Here is a 14929-nt window from a genome sequence, read left to right as displayed (position 1 = left end):
GCTGAGCTGGGTTTTTACCTGCTCCATACCTGATGTTGTTTATGAAATAATAATAATAATAATAATAATAATAATAATAATAATAGTTCAGCAGCTACACAATTAAAAGTTGCCCGGGGCTGAAAAGCTGCCCACACTTGACATCTGCACAGGTAAAAACAAACACCCTTCAACTTACCTACTGTGATGTTTCCTGTTTCTGTTTCAAGGGTTGTGTCTCCTGCAAAAAAATAAAAACAGTAGTTTGAAGCTTGGTGTACGACGGTTTTAATTCACACAGTGAATTAGCAAGATGTTGAGTGGTCCTTATGCCAATTATCAGGGCCAGCCCATCCATGAGGCAAGGCGAGGCGACTGCCTCAGGTGACAGGATCCACAGAGGCAGCAGATCCTGAAGCAGATCTTTATTGCCCCCTTGTTGCTGTTGCAAATCTTCACTCACTCCTTCTTCCCTGGCGGGGAAGGAGGCACCATTTTTCCTCAGGTGCTAAAATGTATTGGGCCAGCCCTGCTAACTATAAATCACCTCTTATTTGCAATGTGCTGACACACCCAAAGCAGAAATTAATGCCATCTATAGTCTGTCTTTTTAAACATTTTACAGAGGTGGTTTATATGAAAAAAATGAGCAAACAATACTGTTCCCCAAAATATCCAGAGCTGATAACTATTTCATTTTGGACCAACCCCCCCACCCCTGCCCAATTGTTTTACATTGGGGGGGGGGGGAATAGTGATTGGAATTACTTCAATACCACCTTTTTTATGGATAGTCCCAAACAGTGTACACAACAGATTACTAGCAAGTTACAAGAAATACATCTCTCAGCAAATAATGGGAAATATTTTCTAGATTGTGAACATGCAGAGTTGGTGACATTTTCCCACTCCCCCACCTCAATCTGTGTCCCTTCATGTTATTCTGCAGAACTGCATTTTGCTGAACTTTCCATCTGAAGATGAATCGCAGTTCTGCAATTTGCCTGGCAAATCCTGGGTAGAAATTGTTCTGATACTCTTGGCTAGTGATAGAGAGAAATGGAGTCTGGGCATCCTTGCCCACCATATCTCCAAGGTGCCACTGTAGTATGGAGCTCTGCATGGTACAGAAAACTCGACTGCAACCAAGACAAACAGCCTAAAATGAAACTATGACACCTAGAATGAAGCAATGTGAGAGCAGGCCCAGATCTGCAGCCTTTGTTGTTGTTTAGTCGTTTAGTCGTGTCCAACTCTTTGTGACCCCATGGACCAGAGCACGCCAGGCACTTCCGTCTTCCACTGCCTCCAGGAGTTTGGTCAAACTCATGCTGGTAGCTTTGAGAACACTGTCCAACCATCTCGTCCTCTGTCGTCCCCTTCTCCTTGTGCCCTCCATCTTTCCCAACATCAGGGTCTTTTCCAGGGAGTCTTCTCTTCTAATGAGGTGGCCAAAGTCTTGGAGCCTCAGCTTCAGGATCTGTCCTTCCAGTGAGCACTCAGGGCTGATTTCCTTCAGAATGGAGAGGTTTGACCTTCTTGCAGTCCATGGGACTCTCAAGAGTCTCCTCCAGCACCATAATTCAAAAGCATCAATTCTTCAGTGATCAGCCTTCTTTATGGTCCAGCTCTCACTTCCATACATCACTACTGGGAAAACCATAGCTTTTACTATACGGACCTTTGTTGGCAAGGTGATGTCTCTAGAATCAACCAAATAAGTCACAGCTGTGCCCCTGAGCCTTGCCTGTTTGTGGTGACCACATGACTCCTATGAATTCAGTGCAATGCTTATGTGTGCCAAGTAAATGCTGGATGTTACCAGTGTCAGATATCTGGTGAGATGGCTATAAATCGTCAGTTTTAAGCATCCTGGCAAGATTTCATGCTTCAAAATAGCAAGCAATTAAAACCAGCGGAACTGAAAGCTGCCTTCGCTTGGCATGTAACTAGCTCATCTGCAATTCTGTCCAGAATCTTGTCTTACCAGGAGCAGAGCTAATGGATTTGTATCACTGAGCTGGCCAAATCTGTATTCTGCTTTCATGGTACAAAGTGGTGTCTGACAGCTGTTCTGGGACATAAAGGGATTCTGGGAAACAGGAGATAGGGTTATGTGCGTTCAGTAGAGAGTCCATCTCCTCCTGTCTTCTGGTTTGCAGAGATTTCTTGTAAATAAAAGGGAGGGAGCGTGGAAAAGCTCTTAGCAGAAATCTACCTATTATAGGCAGAAAATGAAGTGCTGTACTCTTGCAGGATTCCTGATTGCACCAATGACCCTACTATGTTGATCTGGCTTCCAATTCCACTTCTACTTCCTTGATTTATGATCCCACCTGTGTTCTTCCTTATTGCGAAACTTTCTCGCTATGTTATTACACTGTGATCTATCCCAGCCTCCAACTAGGTTTTATAATTTAAGGCAGAACTCACCCCCCTTCCAGAGACTTCCAAGATGTGATGCATTTAATATTTCAAGGCTTCTTGTAGCCCTGCACTTTGAAGGCCTAGCAGTGGTTTTGAGCCCTCCTAACGTATTTTAAAAGGTCTTGCCATGTGTTTCTTACTCCGTCCTATGACTTAACACTCCCCACTTGGAAGCTGCTTGGGGGCGGGAGGGATGTTTTTGTGTGACGTTGTGTAACCTTGGGGTCACAAGCATTCAAAGATGCGTGGTGCCCTGCCCAGGGAGGTGCAAACAACCTTAGGTATGGAAAAGAATGAGAATCCTGAATCAGCCAGGCAGAGTAGCTGGTGGGATTAGAGTGCCAGGATACCAACCACCCCTAAGTTTGCAACTTCCTCCAATAAGGTCTGGTGCCCAACTAACTCCTCTGGAGTAGCAAACTTGATGCCTTCCAAATGTTATTGGACTCCAACTCCCTTCAGCCTCAACCAGCATGGCCAATGATAACGGATGATGGGAGGTGTAGTGTGGCAACATATGGAGGATATCCCATCGGCTATGCCTGGCTATCTATGCCATGTGGAAAGCTTTAGAGCCTCATACTCCTCCACTCCTCTGCTAAGTCTAACCATCTGCATTCAAGTTGTGGCCCAGCTGGAGCACAGTTTATGAGGTCCTTGGGGATAATGACGGTCACTCTTTGGGGAGAGGGAATTATATCTTGCAGGGTGGGGACTATCTCAGGAAGTCAGGTGATTAGATCCTGTACAGGTGTCAAGGCCTTTACCCAACAGCTCTGAAGTCCTTGCCACAAGGTCCACTCCCTGGGACTTTTAGAAACCTCCATCCCAGTCCATGCTCTAGTCACTACTTGAAGCTAGGGTCATGACACGTATGTTCCTGATCACATGGAGGGTCTACACATAGATGCATATATTGACACTTGTATGGAGATGCTCTGTATTCAGGGCCTTTCGTCTACTAAGCAGACCTGACAATCTCTTCAGGGACAGTTCTTTCACAGAAGTGTTTTGAGCAGGATGTAACATTTTAGTTTCTTCTGAACGTTAGTTCAGTTTCTGAACCCATCCTGTATGTAGGTCTCAGATTCAGACTGTGATCCAAAAGCAGACTGTGCCCCTGTCAAGAGCTCAAATAAGAGGACCTTCGGATTCATTTAAGCTGCCACAGAACTACAAGTTACAGCATCTGCCTAGGAAGCAAGTATCCTCAAGTCTGGCCCTGCCCATCCTGGCTGGCCAATGGACTCTCCCAGACAGGAAGGAATTCATGTTTCATAGAATCGCAGAACAATAGAATTGTAGAGTTGGAAAGGACCTCAGGGGTCATCTAGTCCAACCCTTGGATTGCAGGAATCTAAACCAGATCATACATGACAGATAGCCATTCAACCTCTGCTTAAGAACCTCTGAGGAAGGAGAGTCCTATGGGAGTCTGCTCCACTGTCAAACAGCTCTTACTGTCAGAAAAGTTCTTCCTGATGTTCAGTTGGGATCTCCTTTCTTGACTTGAATCCACTGATTTGGGTCCTAGCCTCCAGGGCAGTGAAGCATTACTGTGTGACCTTTCGATTCAGACTCTTGATTCTTGCTCCTTGAGCCTGCCTACTCATTTGTCCCTCTTTCCTCTTTGGGCCTGACTTCTGGCTTCACCCTACAGCTCTGACTCCTGGCTACTCCTTGATTTTGGTTTCTGATAATTGCTCTTCTCTGATTCCTGCCTTGCTCTTCGGCTCCAAATCCCCATCACATCTCCCAGCTCATCTCAGGCTGACGCCTATAGCTCATTCCCAAAGCCAGACCCTTTGCTGACAGTCTTTTAGAATGGCATGTATTCTGTTCTCCACTTTCAAAAACCACATTGTTTTGTAAAAAAAAATCAGATCTTCTCAAATAAGATTTACCACCTCATTTGGTTTATGGACTTTCTAAAGATACCCATAAAGAATGAGAAACATTTTAAGATCAACAAAGGTCTCGCAAATCACATTATCTGAAGCAAGTTCAATATGCTGCTTTAGAAGAATTGTGTGGTCATATAATTGTTCCACCAATTCCAGTGCTTAATGAAGCCTATAATTTTTATGCTAACCAACCCTCAAATCGAGATATTCTGGGGAGAGGGAAAAGTCAAATTCTAGCCAAATTGTTTATTCTGAACTAGTGCTGACATCCAGGAATTACAGAGGTTGGGCAATGTATCATTGATAAAAGCAATTCAAGCATTTTTTCATTTTTGCTCTTTATGAAAACTGGAAGCATTTTTATAAAGCCCACATTTTGTTTATCTGTACATAGTAAGATACAAGTCTAAGTTTCAGGATCAGGCTGAGACAATATTGGTTCCAGAACCTGATGACTATGTCTCTGCTGTGCTATACAGTTGTACCTTGGATCCCAAACACCTTGCAAGTCGAACGTTTTGGCTCCCGAACGCCACAAACCCAGAAGTGAGTGTTCTGGTTTGCAAACATTCTTTGGAACCCAAATGTCTGACACGGGTTCCATGGCTTCTGATTGGCTGCAGGAGCTTCCTGCAGCCAATCAGAAGCCACGCCTTGGTTTCCGAACGTTTTGGAAGTCAAACGGATTCCGTTCGACTTCCAAGGTACGACTGTATTCTTTGAGTTTCTGACTTAGGATCATCATCAGATGCAAGATTAAATACAGAGGAAGGCTCCAAGATACAAGCTCAATAATCCATCTTGCTTTTAGCCATGATGCGAGAAGCCACAGATATCTACTAATGAGCAAAAACAGAGACATCTGTAAATACTCAGGGTTCCTTCCATTTATGTTGCAAGCACTGCACGGAGAGATGACTCTGAGCTTCTTGGTGTTGTTCCTCCCCAAACCCAGTTCTATGTAGATGGGTCTGTGGCTACCAGCTACCTGTCCTACCACCACCCCAAAAATGCCTAAACTGGTTGATACTTCCAGAAAGATTTAGGGTGGCCTGTCAGAGGCCCCATGACACCATCTGGAAGGAATCACCACTCATTGCAAAACTCATTCATTTTCTATTTGCTTTTTCTACAGCGTTTTAATTTCCCATAAAATATGAATACAGTATAATAAACACATCCACAGTGCATTCCTTGGCACATTAACCCTGAAGTAAGTCCTACTCCATTTAGTGGAGTGTTTTCTAAGTGAGGTGTATATGACTGCAACTTCAATATGGCTTAGTAGGTATGTATAGGATTGTACTGTCAGAAGTATGTTTCATTTCTGATGACTCTAAAACTTTTTATAGAAAGAACACTTGTTTAAAATAACAGAACGTCCCAATAACATTTCATTAACAGCATTCTGAAAATAAGCATGAAGCAATGTTAAGGTTATCTTGTTTAAAGTGGATACAACTCTATTTGCCTTTTTACTGCACCCTGGAAGAAAAATACAACATATTTTTATAGGAAGTGTTGTAAAAGTAACCTAAAACACGCACAACACGAGTACGAACTAAGTTTAAAACATCCATAATAGGCCTTTGTGAACAAATTAAGAACCTATTAGTTAGGAGCTTCGAATTGGACACTGGCAAATTTACATCAGTGTACTAAATGGCAGCTAAATATAGTTCATACTTCCATAATTTTTAAAATCAAGTTGTATTTATTTATTCAAGACTGTGTGTGCCCAGTCAGCCTGGCTCTATTCTGAAGGCTGGGATGACAGCCAGGAGTTTAAGTTAGCAGCCAGTTCACTATGAAAAAATAAAGAGAGGCATACATCTAGGGACTGGGGTGGGTGGGGGAGAAAGGACTAATGGCATCTGAAGCAAGATGGACACTTGAGTTGACAGCTTGGTGCCATAGTGCTGAACTTCTGTGGCCTTATAAAGATGGGTAGTTTTCAGATTCAGTATAAGCTTCTGAATCACCAAGGCTGAATACCTCAGGCACATGGAAAGTCTGCACACCAGGAGTGGTAAATCATGACTAGAGGAACTGCACACCCACACTCTGACCACCAACATAAGCAACATGAGGAATACACAGATTAGTCATCTGCCCAAGAACAGATGAGAACCACTGGACCAACACATTGGATGCTCTTGACCAAGAATGGAATTGGCAGTGCCTTGGTTGGTGTGCACCATGCCAGCCCAAACACCCAGAGAAATGTTTCCAACAAATCAGCACAAACACAAGTCATCGTGGCACCAGTTTGTATCAAGAGACACTAACCCCGCTGATTTCTGCAAAGATTTAGATCCAGTTCATAAGGGAGAGCTCCAAGTTCCTTCCCAAACTGGGAATATACATGGCCCCAGGAAGGGCAACACTGGCACAAGAAAGAAGCATGACATTTTCCCAGCCCTCATATTTCTACTGCCTGTCGTTGCTAGAATGGCCACACTGAAGCAGCATTCACATATAATTACAGTAACGAAGGAACAGATCCTGTTTATGAAGAAAATATTGTTATGCCAGTGGAATTCCTCTAGCTACGAGTATTGTGTTTTCCACCTATTGTTGGTGTAGTTATAGGGTACTTCCCTTAAGATACCACTTTATCTGTATAATATTTTAATGCAATCATTTAGCCAAAAAGCTATAGCTTGCTAACAGTGACGGTCAGTGTAATAGTTTATAGTTTTGAGTATGGTTTATTAATCTGCCATGCCTGGAATTAGGTATGGCCGCAATCCTATATACAGTGGTGCCCCGCAAGACGAACGCCTCGCAAAACGAAAAACTCGCAAGACGAAAGAGTTTTCCGTTTTGGAGGTGCTTCGCAAAACGAATTTCCCTATGGGCTTGCTTCGCAAGAAGAAAGCCCATAGGGAAATCTCCGCCGGCCATCAGAAGAGGTCCTGGACCTCTTCTGAAGGCCGGCGGGGGGCAAAAGTCTTTGCTCCCCCCCCGCCTGCCTTCCCGGGATAGCGGAGAAGCGCAGCGCGTTTCTCCGCTATCCCGATGGCTTTTGAAGGCAGGCGGGGGGGAGCAAAGATTTCTGGACCTCTTCTGAAGGCCGGCGGGGGGCAAAAGTCTTTGCTCCCCCCGCCTGCCTTCCCGGGACAGCGGAGACTTCTCCGCTGTCCCGGGCGATCTGAAAATGCTGGCGGGCGGCAGCGAAGGCTGCGCTGCCGCCCGCCAGCATTTTAAAAGCTCCCGGGACAGCGGGATCTGCTGGCGGGCGGCATTTTCAGATTGCCCCGGGACAGCGGAGAAGTCTCCGCTGTCCCGGGAGCTTTTAAAATGCTGGAGGGCGGCAGCGAAGCGTTCGCTGCCGCCGGGCAGCATTTTCAGATCGCCCCGGGACAGCGGAGAAGTCTCCGCTGTCTGGGGGCTTTTAAAATGCTGGTGGGCGGCAGCGCAGCCTTCGCTGCCGCCCGCCAGCATTTTCAGATCGCCCTGGGACAGCGGAGAAGTCCTTGGCCCCCCCCCAGCCTTCAGAAGAGGTCGGGGGACAGACTGTCCCCGGACCTGGTCTGAAGGCGGTTTCCCTAGGAACGCATTGATTGATTTTCAATGCATTCCTATGGGAAACCGTACTTCGCAAGACGAAAAACTCGCAAGAAGAAAAAACTTGCGGAACGAATTAATTTCGTCTTGCGAGGCACCACTGTACACTTAGCTGGGAGTTCCACTGGCTGTTTACCACAGATCAGAAATGGTATCACCCTGGCCAAGAAGATGCCAGCATGCTTAACAAGCAGAGCCAAAGAAGCTATTACAGGCAAGAAGGCCTCCTTTAAAAAAACAGAAGTCTTGTCCAAACAAAGAGAACAAAAGGAACACAAACTTTGGCAAAATAACTGTAAGCAGACAATAAAGAATGCTAAAAATAATTTGAGAAGCACATTGCTAAAAATACTAAAACCAACAACAAGAATTTCTTCAACTACAGGACATCTGCTAGGGAAGCGGTTGGGCCCTTGGATGATAAGGGAATCCGAGGCGTGGAAAAGGAGGATAAAGCAATTGCACAGAAGGTGAATTTTTGTGTGTTCGTCTTCATAGTGGATGATAAAGGGCAGATCCTGGTGCCTGAACTAACTTTTGCAGGAAGGGAGTCTGAGGAACTGAGGCAGATGGTGGTGGCAAGACACAAAGTTCCAGGCCTTACTGGCAAAATAAAAACTGACATATCATGACATTTAGCTGGCATCTACCCAACAGTTCTCAAAGAACTCAAATGTGAAATTGATGACCTTCTATCACAAATATTTAAAAAAGCATTTGCTAAACAAAATGTAGCTCTAATTGAAGACCAATTTGCTATCTTACCATGAACATTCCCCAGCAGAATGTCACCAGCTGTTGAAGAGAGCAATGAAGATTCTGCATAAAGATATTTGGCTTTTAATAAGCCATTTTTGGTAGAAATGTGAATAGATGACCCTTGTAGCTTTTCTATATTCACACTCTGTAAAAGGGGGGAAATGAATAAATTAATATAACAGCATTACAGCCAAGAAACAGACAAACGTCAGTTCATCTTAATGATATATTAAGCTACATCTTTCACATACACATGTTCATAGAGCTCCAGATATCTGCTAGCTAGAATCTTCAGAATAGACGGGAGGTGGGCATGAATATTCATCCAAGGATGGTAGAGGATGTCTCCAATTGGTTTTATTTTGCAGGTAGGATTCAGGCCCATACTGTATACATAGCCATAAAATTAAAGCACTCTGTCACAAATCCACTTTAGAAAAAGAACTGGACTTTTTGCAGGTTGGAAAGTGAAGGGGAAATGGATTGAAAAGTTTAGAATGAATAAATGACTAACAAGAGGACATAAAAACACCCCACAAGCAAATCAGGAAATGCAGAGTGAATGCTCATTGTCATATAACTGCCCCACAAACAAATCAGAATAACTGTTCAATAAAGTTGGAATATTATCTAACCATGTAAGTCTTGTGCAAGCAAATCAGGATGAATGCTCAATAACTAGATTGTCTGGAGAAGCCCATAGAAGATATTAACTATAAAAGGTTGAAATTATTGTTCAAGCAGAAAATTGAAGCAGAGGGAGGAAAGAAGGTTATCCAGTCACTTTTCCACCACAGAAGTTCAGAAAGCGGTGACAAAGGAACATCAAATACACAATATACAAGCAAATGCCTGGTAACGTCAGTGCCAATGACTGAGGAGCAGTGAAGTTGTACCTAAGCTGAGGGGAAGGGTGAAGACAGCATGAGATTCTGTGTCTGGCTCTGGCTCCCAATCTCTTGGGAGAGACTTGACTCTCTGCAACAGCCCCATGTGGCTCGTCCATGTGGAAACCTGGGATGGTAGTCAACTAAATTTTACTCAGAGTAGATTCAGTAAAATTAATGGCTCCAACTTCATCATGTTCACTAATTTCAATGGGTCTACTCCACGTAAAACTTAATTGGCTACTGTAGTTGATACACATGGTCCTCTTCACGTTGTCAACAAAGAAAGACAAAGCTTACCGCTAGAAACAGGTGCATTGATTTGCAAAATGACAATCCGTGAAATTTCATAATACTGAATTAGCATTAGAAGTTGAAGTGCTCCCTTGATGGTGGGACAAATGGCCAGATTTGTGGTTGTGGGCATGGATAACATATACAAAGGAGAGTAAGAGGCTAAAAGATATATGGCACTGCAAGTAAACAGGTTAGGCAACATATACTATTTTGAAGAGTCTGCCACTTTAATGTAACAGTTGGTCGCAAAAAGTGAAAAACTCATTGCCTGCAGCAGAGCATTTGACTGGAACTACAGTGGTACCTCGGGTTAAGTACTTAATTCGTTCTGGAGGTCCGTTCTTAACCTGAAACTGTTCTTAACCTGAAGCACCACTTTAGCTAATGGGGCCTCCTGCTGCCGCCGTGCTGCCAGAGGACAATTTCTGTTCTCATCCTGAAGCAAAGTTCTTAACCCGAGGTACTATTTCTGGGTTAGCGGAGTCTGTAACCTGAAGCGTCTGTAACCTGAAGCGTATGTAACCAGAGGTACCACTGCACAGCTTTAATGATTGCTAAAGCCCAGTGTCACCATCAAGGCCTAGGTGTGTGGATTTCTGTCTCTAGCGCAGTGGTGGGGAATATTTTTGGCCCAGTAGACCAGATTCTCCTGTGGCCCAATTTCAACAGGTGAGTGGGATAACCCACCTGCCAACCCCCTAGCATCACTATGGTATCAGATGACTGACAGGTGAGTTGCCTCACTTACTTGTCAGTCCATGGTGCAGCACTTCCCAAGAGTCCAACAGCCACCTGGTTCTTGGGTGCTTGCGAACTGCAGAGAAAGGGGCTTTGCTGCTCCTGCAGCAACAAGCGGTTTGCATTGAAACTGCTGCTAAAATGGAGGAAAGAAACTAATGCAGGCTTCCTCAACCTCGGCCCTCCAGATGTTTTTGGCCTACAACTCCCATGATCCCTAGCTAGCAGGACCAGTGGTCAGGGATGATGGGAATTGTAGTCTCAAAACATCTGGAGGGCCGAGGTTGAGGAAACCTGAACTAATGGCTCAGCCCCAGTTGCCTCATTGGCTGCAGCTGGAATAAATTAACAAGCTCTTGGGAAATCAGCACAATTTACATCAAAAATTCAAGAGCCTCAACACTGGAGCTGTTAGTTTAGGCCTTTGGTCTTCCAGCTTGGCAGTCCATGGCTGTACCCTGGACTGCCTTCCTAACCTGGTTGGTATTCTGCCTAGCTTGTTTGCTTGTGCTGGAGAACAAGGGCTATATTCAATAAATGGCCTGGCATTGGCTTATCCCAGCAATCCCTGGCAAAAATATCACTCTGCAAGGCTGTTGGATGCGCTTGGGCACACCATCTGGTTTTGATTTGGCTCTGACCACAGCAGAGTTTTGTCAGTGTGCCTGACAAGAAGACATATATTATGCCTGATTGTTGCAAAAGTGTAATAAGGCTGGAAAAGCAAAGGAACAATAACATCTACAGAATATCTGAAATCATGACCATATGATTTCAGCCCTCCCACTCATTCGTGATGTTAGGGTTTCCCTAAAACTGATGCTCTGTAGAAGGCTGCCAATAGTGGAGAAGAGGGTCAGTAGACTAACACCAGTCTCCCAGCAGGATCAAATGGTGGCCCAAGACAGATGTGGATGGAATCAGCTGATAAATTCTTCGTTTTTTAAGAGACGAAGAAGGATACAGCAGGCAGCCAGAGCAAGAGCCAGGATAATAAAAGTCTAAAGATGTTTTACCAAACGAACAGTTTCTACAGTCACATTGGAACTATTGTAAACACGAAGAATATAAATAGATACTAATACCTTATCAAATTTAATTGTGTTCTACTAAGCTCGGTTTGACTTATGCTGCAATAAAACATTCAGATGCTTTTAATTTAATTTAATTTAAGTCCTGTCTCATATGCAATTTTGTGACCCAGCATGCCTATCTGATTTAAAGCTGTGTATTAATTTGGCTTAAAATCTGCTCTAGCATTTCAGCACGATCTGTCACAGCCTTATAAAATGAAGAACTGTATGATGTAGTCAAGCTGCTGACAATTCCTCCGAAACAAAGAAGACTCTCAACCAGATGTTCAGCAAGGCATCACACCTCTCTGCGGAACACAGCATCTCTTACTCTCAACCACTGTTAAGCAGGACTCGGGTACCTGCTTATGTGTACGTACGCCAGATAATTGGGGTCAGACATCAGCACTGAAAAATCATGCAATTACTGTCTGTCCACAAGGCAGTTTAGCACTTCCATCACTTGGTCAGTTGGGTACACACACCAGTAGGTACGATGTGATAAGGAGAATTGGGTGGGGAACCACATCTGCAATGCCAGTGGGATTTTAGGCTAGCCCAGGCTTCCTCAACCTCGGCCCTCCAGATGTTTTGAGACTACAATTCCCATCATCCCTGACCACTGGTCCTGCTAGCTAGGGATCATGGGAGTTGTAGGCCAAAAATATCTGGAGGGCCGAGGTTGAGGAAGCCTGGGCTAGCCTCTCTGTGGAGAGAGGCAGCCCCAGGAAACAGTTGCTGCTTGTTTCTAGCTGCTACTTGGGTTAACCCCATTTTATTTGTTAAAATTAAAAACAAAACATTTGAATTAATCTGCAGGTTTTTAAATGTTCATCCCAATCTCTCTCTCAATGTTTTAAGCATTTGCCCCAGTGACTGAAGTAGAAAGTGTCCAGTTTCATTGCCAGGGGAATTATAATGCACAGCTACAAACCTCTGACAGTCTTGGTTTACACTGGAAACGCTGACAGAGCCCTAGCTACATAATGATGACTGTAGTCGATGGAACAAAATTGTCATAAAAGCCCACATGGCAGATAAAATACAGGCTGATTGCTAACAGAAATGGCTCTTCGAGAAAGCAAGCCAAACTTCTTCCTCCAAAAAGTTGGCTGCTCTGCTATTGTGCTTGGAAGATAAGTGTTATACATGTCAGTTTTGACGCTTAATTCTACAGCTGTGATCTTGCTGGTTTATATATAGGGTTTACACACAGAGACACACACCACAGAACATTATATGGTCACTGCAAGATAAATTAGTATATTATAAATTCTATGTTTCTCATCTGGATAAAAAAAATCTTCAAAAGAACATGTGAAGTTAATCACTAGCATACAAATCAGGTCTGTAAACAAAGGGTGAGAATACACTCAATGAAGGGTTACTGCGCAAAATGCAATCCTTTGTCAATTTCTTCCTCTTTCCTCCTACAATATTGAGGCACTGTTAGCTACATTGTCATTGTATTGTACATTTCCTCATGTATGAACGTATCACTGGTGAGGAAGGGTAAAGGTAAAGGGACCCCTGGCCATTAGGTCCAGTCGCAGACTCTGGGGTTCATCTCGCTTTATGGGCCGAGGGAGCCAGTGTACAGCTTTCTGGATCATGTGGCCAGCATGACTAAGCCACTTCTGGCGAACCAGAGCATTTCAATATGACTCCCTAGCAGGGTTAATGTTTCAGCTTATCTACGGATCATGTCCAATTCTTATTTTCTAGACATTTCCAGTTTGATATGTGAAATTTTTCACGCCATTCACTTTTGTTTCCTGATTTCCACTTCCTGAATTATGGCAACCCTACTTTAGTATCTCCCAGCCAGAACTGGAAGTGTGTATTTTTCTATACTATGCATTAAGATTCTTATGGCTACCACAATAACCCCACTTATTGTACTTTCTTGCTTTATCAGAGATTATTACACATCCTGAAATACAACTCCCAGCTGTCTTTTAAAACAGCTGTATGTTAACACAACAGTGAGTTCTTCATCCAGTGTACAGTGGAACCTCGACTTATGTACAGCTCTACCTACGTACGATTCCAATTATGACCTTCAGTAGGTTCTTTGACTTATGAAATTTCCTTTAGATACAAAAAGAGGCCTTGCCAGCAGCCTGGAGCTTGCCTGGCCGGCTGTGGGGCAGTTCTGGGGCCTCCGCCGCCAGGGACAGGCCTCCGGTTTTCCAGAGCGCACCCCGCTGGCTGCTGAGCAGTGCTAGGCCTCTGTTGCTGGGGAGAGGACCCCCATCCCACCCCCGAAGCTGTGGAAGAGGTGCCGCCTGCAAGAGGCACAGCAGGGCGCACTGTAGCCCCAAACCCCACCGTTGAACTGAGAAAGTCCAGAGAAGAACCTGGCCTGGCAAGAAAAAAAAGTGACTCTGGCCAAAGTGAACCAGGTCCTTACTGACCCTTGCCCCACCCCCAGCTTGTAGCCAGATAAGCCCACCCACCCTCAGTCCACGTAAGAAAAAAAATTAATGTTAATTTTTTTCATCTACAATACTGTCTTATTTATTTTATAGCACAGTACATTGATTATTGCCTTTATTTTATGGATCTATGGTCTCGTTAGAAAGTAAAATCCGTGTTAAATTGCTGTTTTAGGGGGTGATTTTCCATCATCTAGAACGGATCAATTCACTTTTCCATTACTTTCTATGGAAAAGTGTGCCTCTACTTATGTATGTTTCTAGTTATGGCCGGACCTCTGGAACAGATTATAGTTGTAAGTAGAGGTTCCACTGTATTCTAAACAAGGTAAGATGAAGCAAAAGTCCTACAACCAGGGCTTACTCCCTTGTAAATGCAGTTAGGATTGCAGCCTTAGTCTCTCTAATCAATTCATCTCGGCTGAGGTAAGCCAAAGGAGGTCGCAAATAATCTCTCTGCTCTTACAAATTCACTTTAAATTATTTCCAAGGAACTAGCTGGAATTATTATTCCTGCAAGCAATTCCAGCAATAAACTAAGCACACTTGAGATATTGCTCTTTTCTTGCAGGCCTTGAATGGATGGGAAAATTCTTTGCTGTCTACCTATGAGATATTTATTTACCCCTGGGTGCTGCTCAAGTCAGTGTCACATTATACACATCTCCAGGAACAGGAACACTTCCCAATAACAAAGCAAACAAGCCAAAGGCGCCATCTTCTGGAAAATACCTGGTACTAACCGAAGTTTCAACACCTCACCTGCATTTCCACAGAAGACGTGAATTTCAGTTGTGTTTACAATACTGTTGCCTTGGGATGATTAGGGGGCATTAACATCCATTAAATGCCATCTC

General features: G+C 44.0%; 1 protein-coding gene and 1 long non-coding RNA gene across 2 annotated transcripts in view; both read right to left on the bottom strand.

The window, feature by feature from the left end:
* FAM185A (family with sequence similarity 185 member A) overlaps window positions 1–14929 on the bottom strand; it is a 37074-nt gene that overhangs the window by 18565 nt on the left and 3580 nt on the right. Inside the window, exons 5-6 of the mRNA XM_053406712.1 lie at window positions 8646–8784; window positions 179–220 (exon numbers count right to left, since the gene is read on the bottom strand). Coding sequence (XP_053262687.1) covers window positions 179–220; window positions 8646–8784 — 181 coding nt within the window. The remainder of the gene's footprint in view (window positions 1–178; window positions 221–8645; window positions 8785–14929) is intronic.
* LOC128422573 (uncharacterized) lies at window positions 4537–8639 on the bottom strand. The gene is made up of 2 exons (XR_008332525.1): window positions 7979–8639; window positions 4537–7062 (listed from the first exon to the last, which is right to left on the bottom strand). It is a non-coding gene; the product is annotated as an uncharacterized LOC128422573 (long non-coding RNA).

The sequence above is a fragment of the Podarcis raffonei genome, chromosome 10 (assembly GCF_027172205.1).
Source record: "Podarcis raffonei isolate rPodRaf1 chromosome 10, rPodRaf1.pri, whole genome shotgun sequence".
NCBI lineage: Eukaryota > Metazoa > Chordata > Lepidosauria > Squamata > Lacertidae > Podarcis > Podarcis raffonei.
Note: the sequence above shows the minus strand (reverse complement) of the source record. Positions and strands in the feature narration are given on the sequence as shown.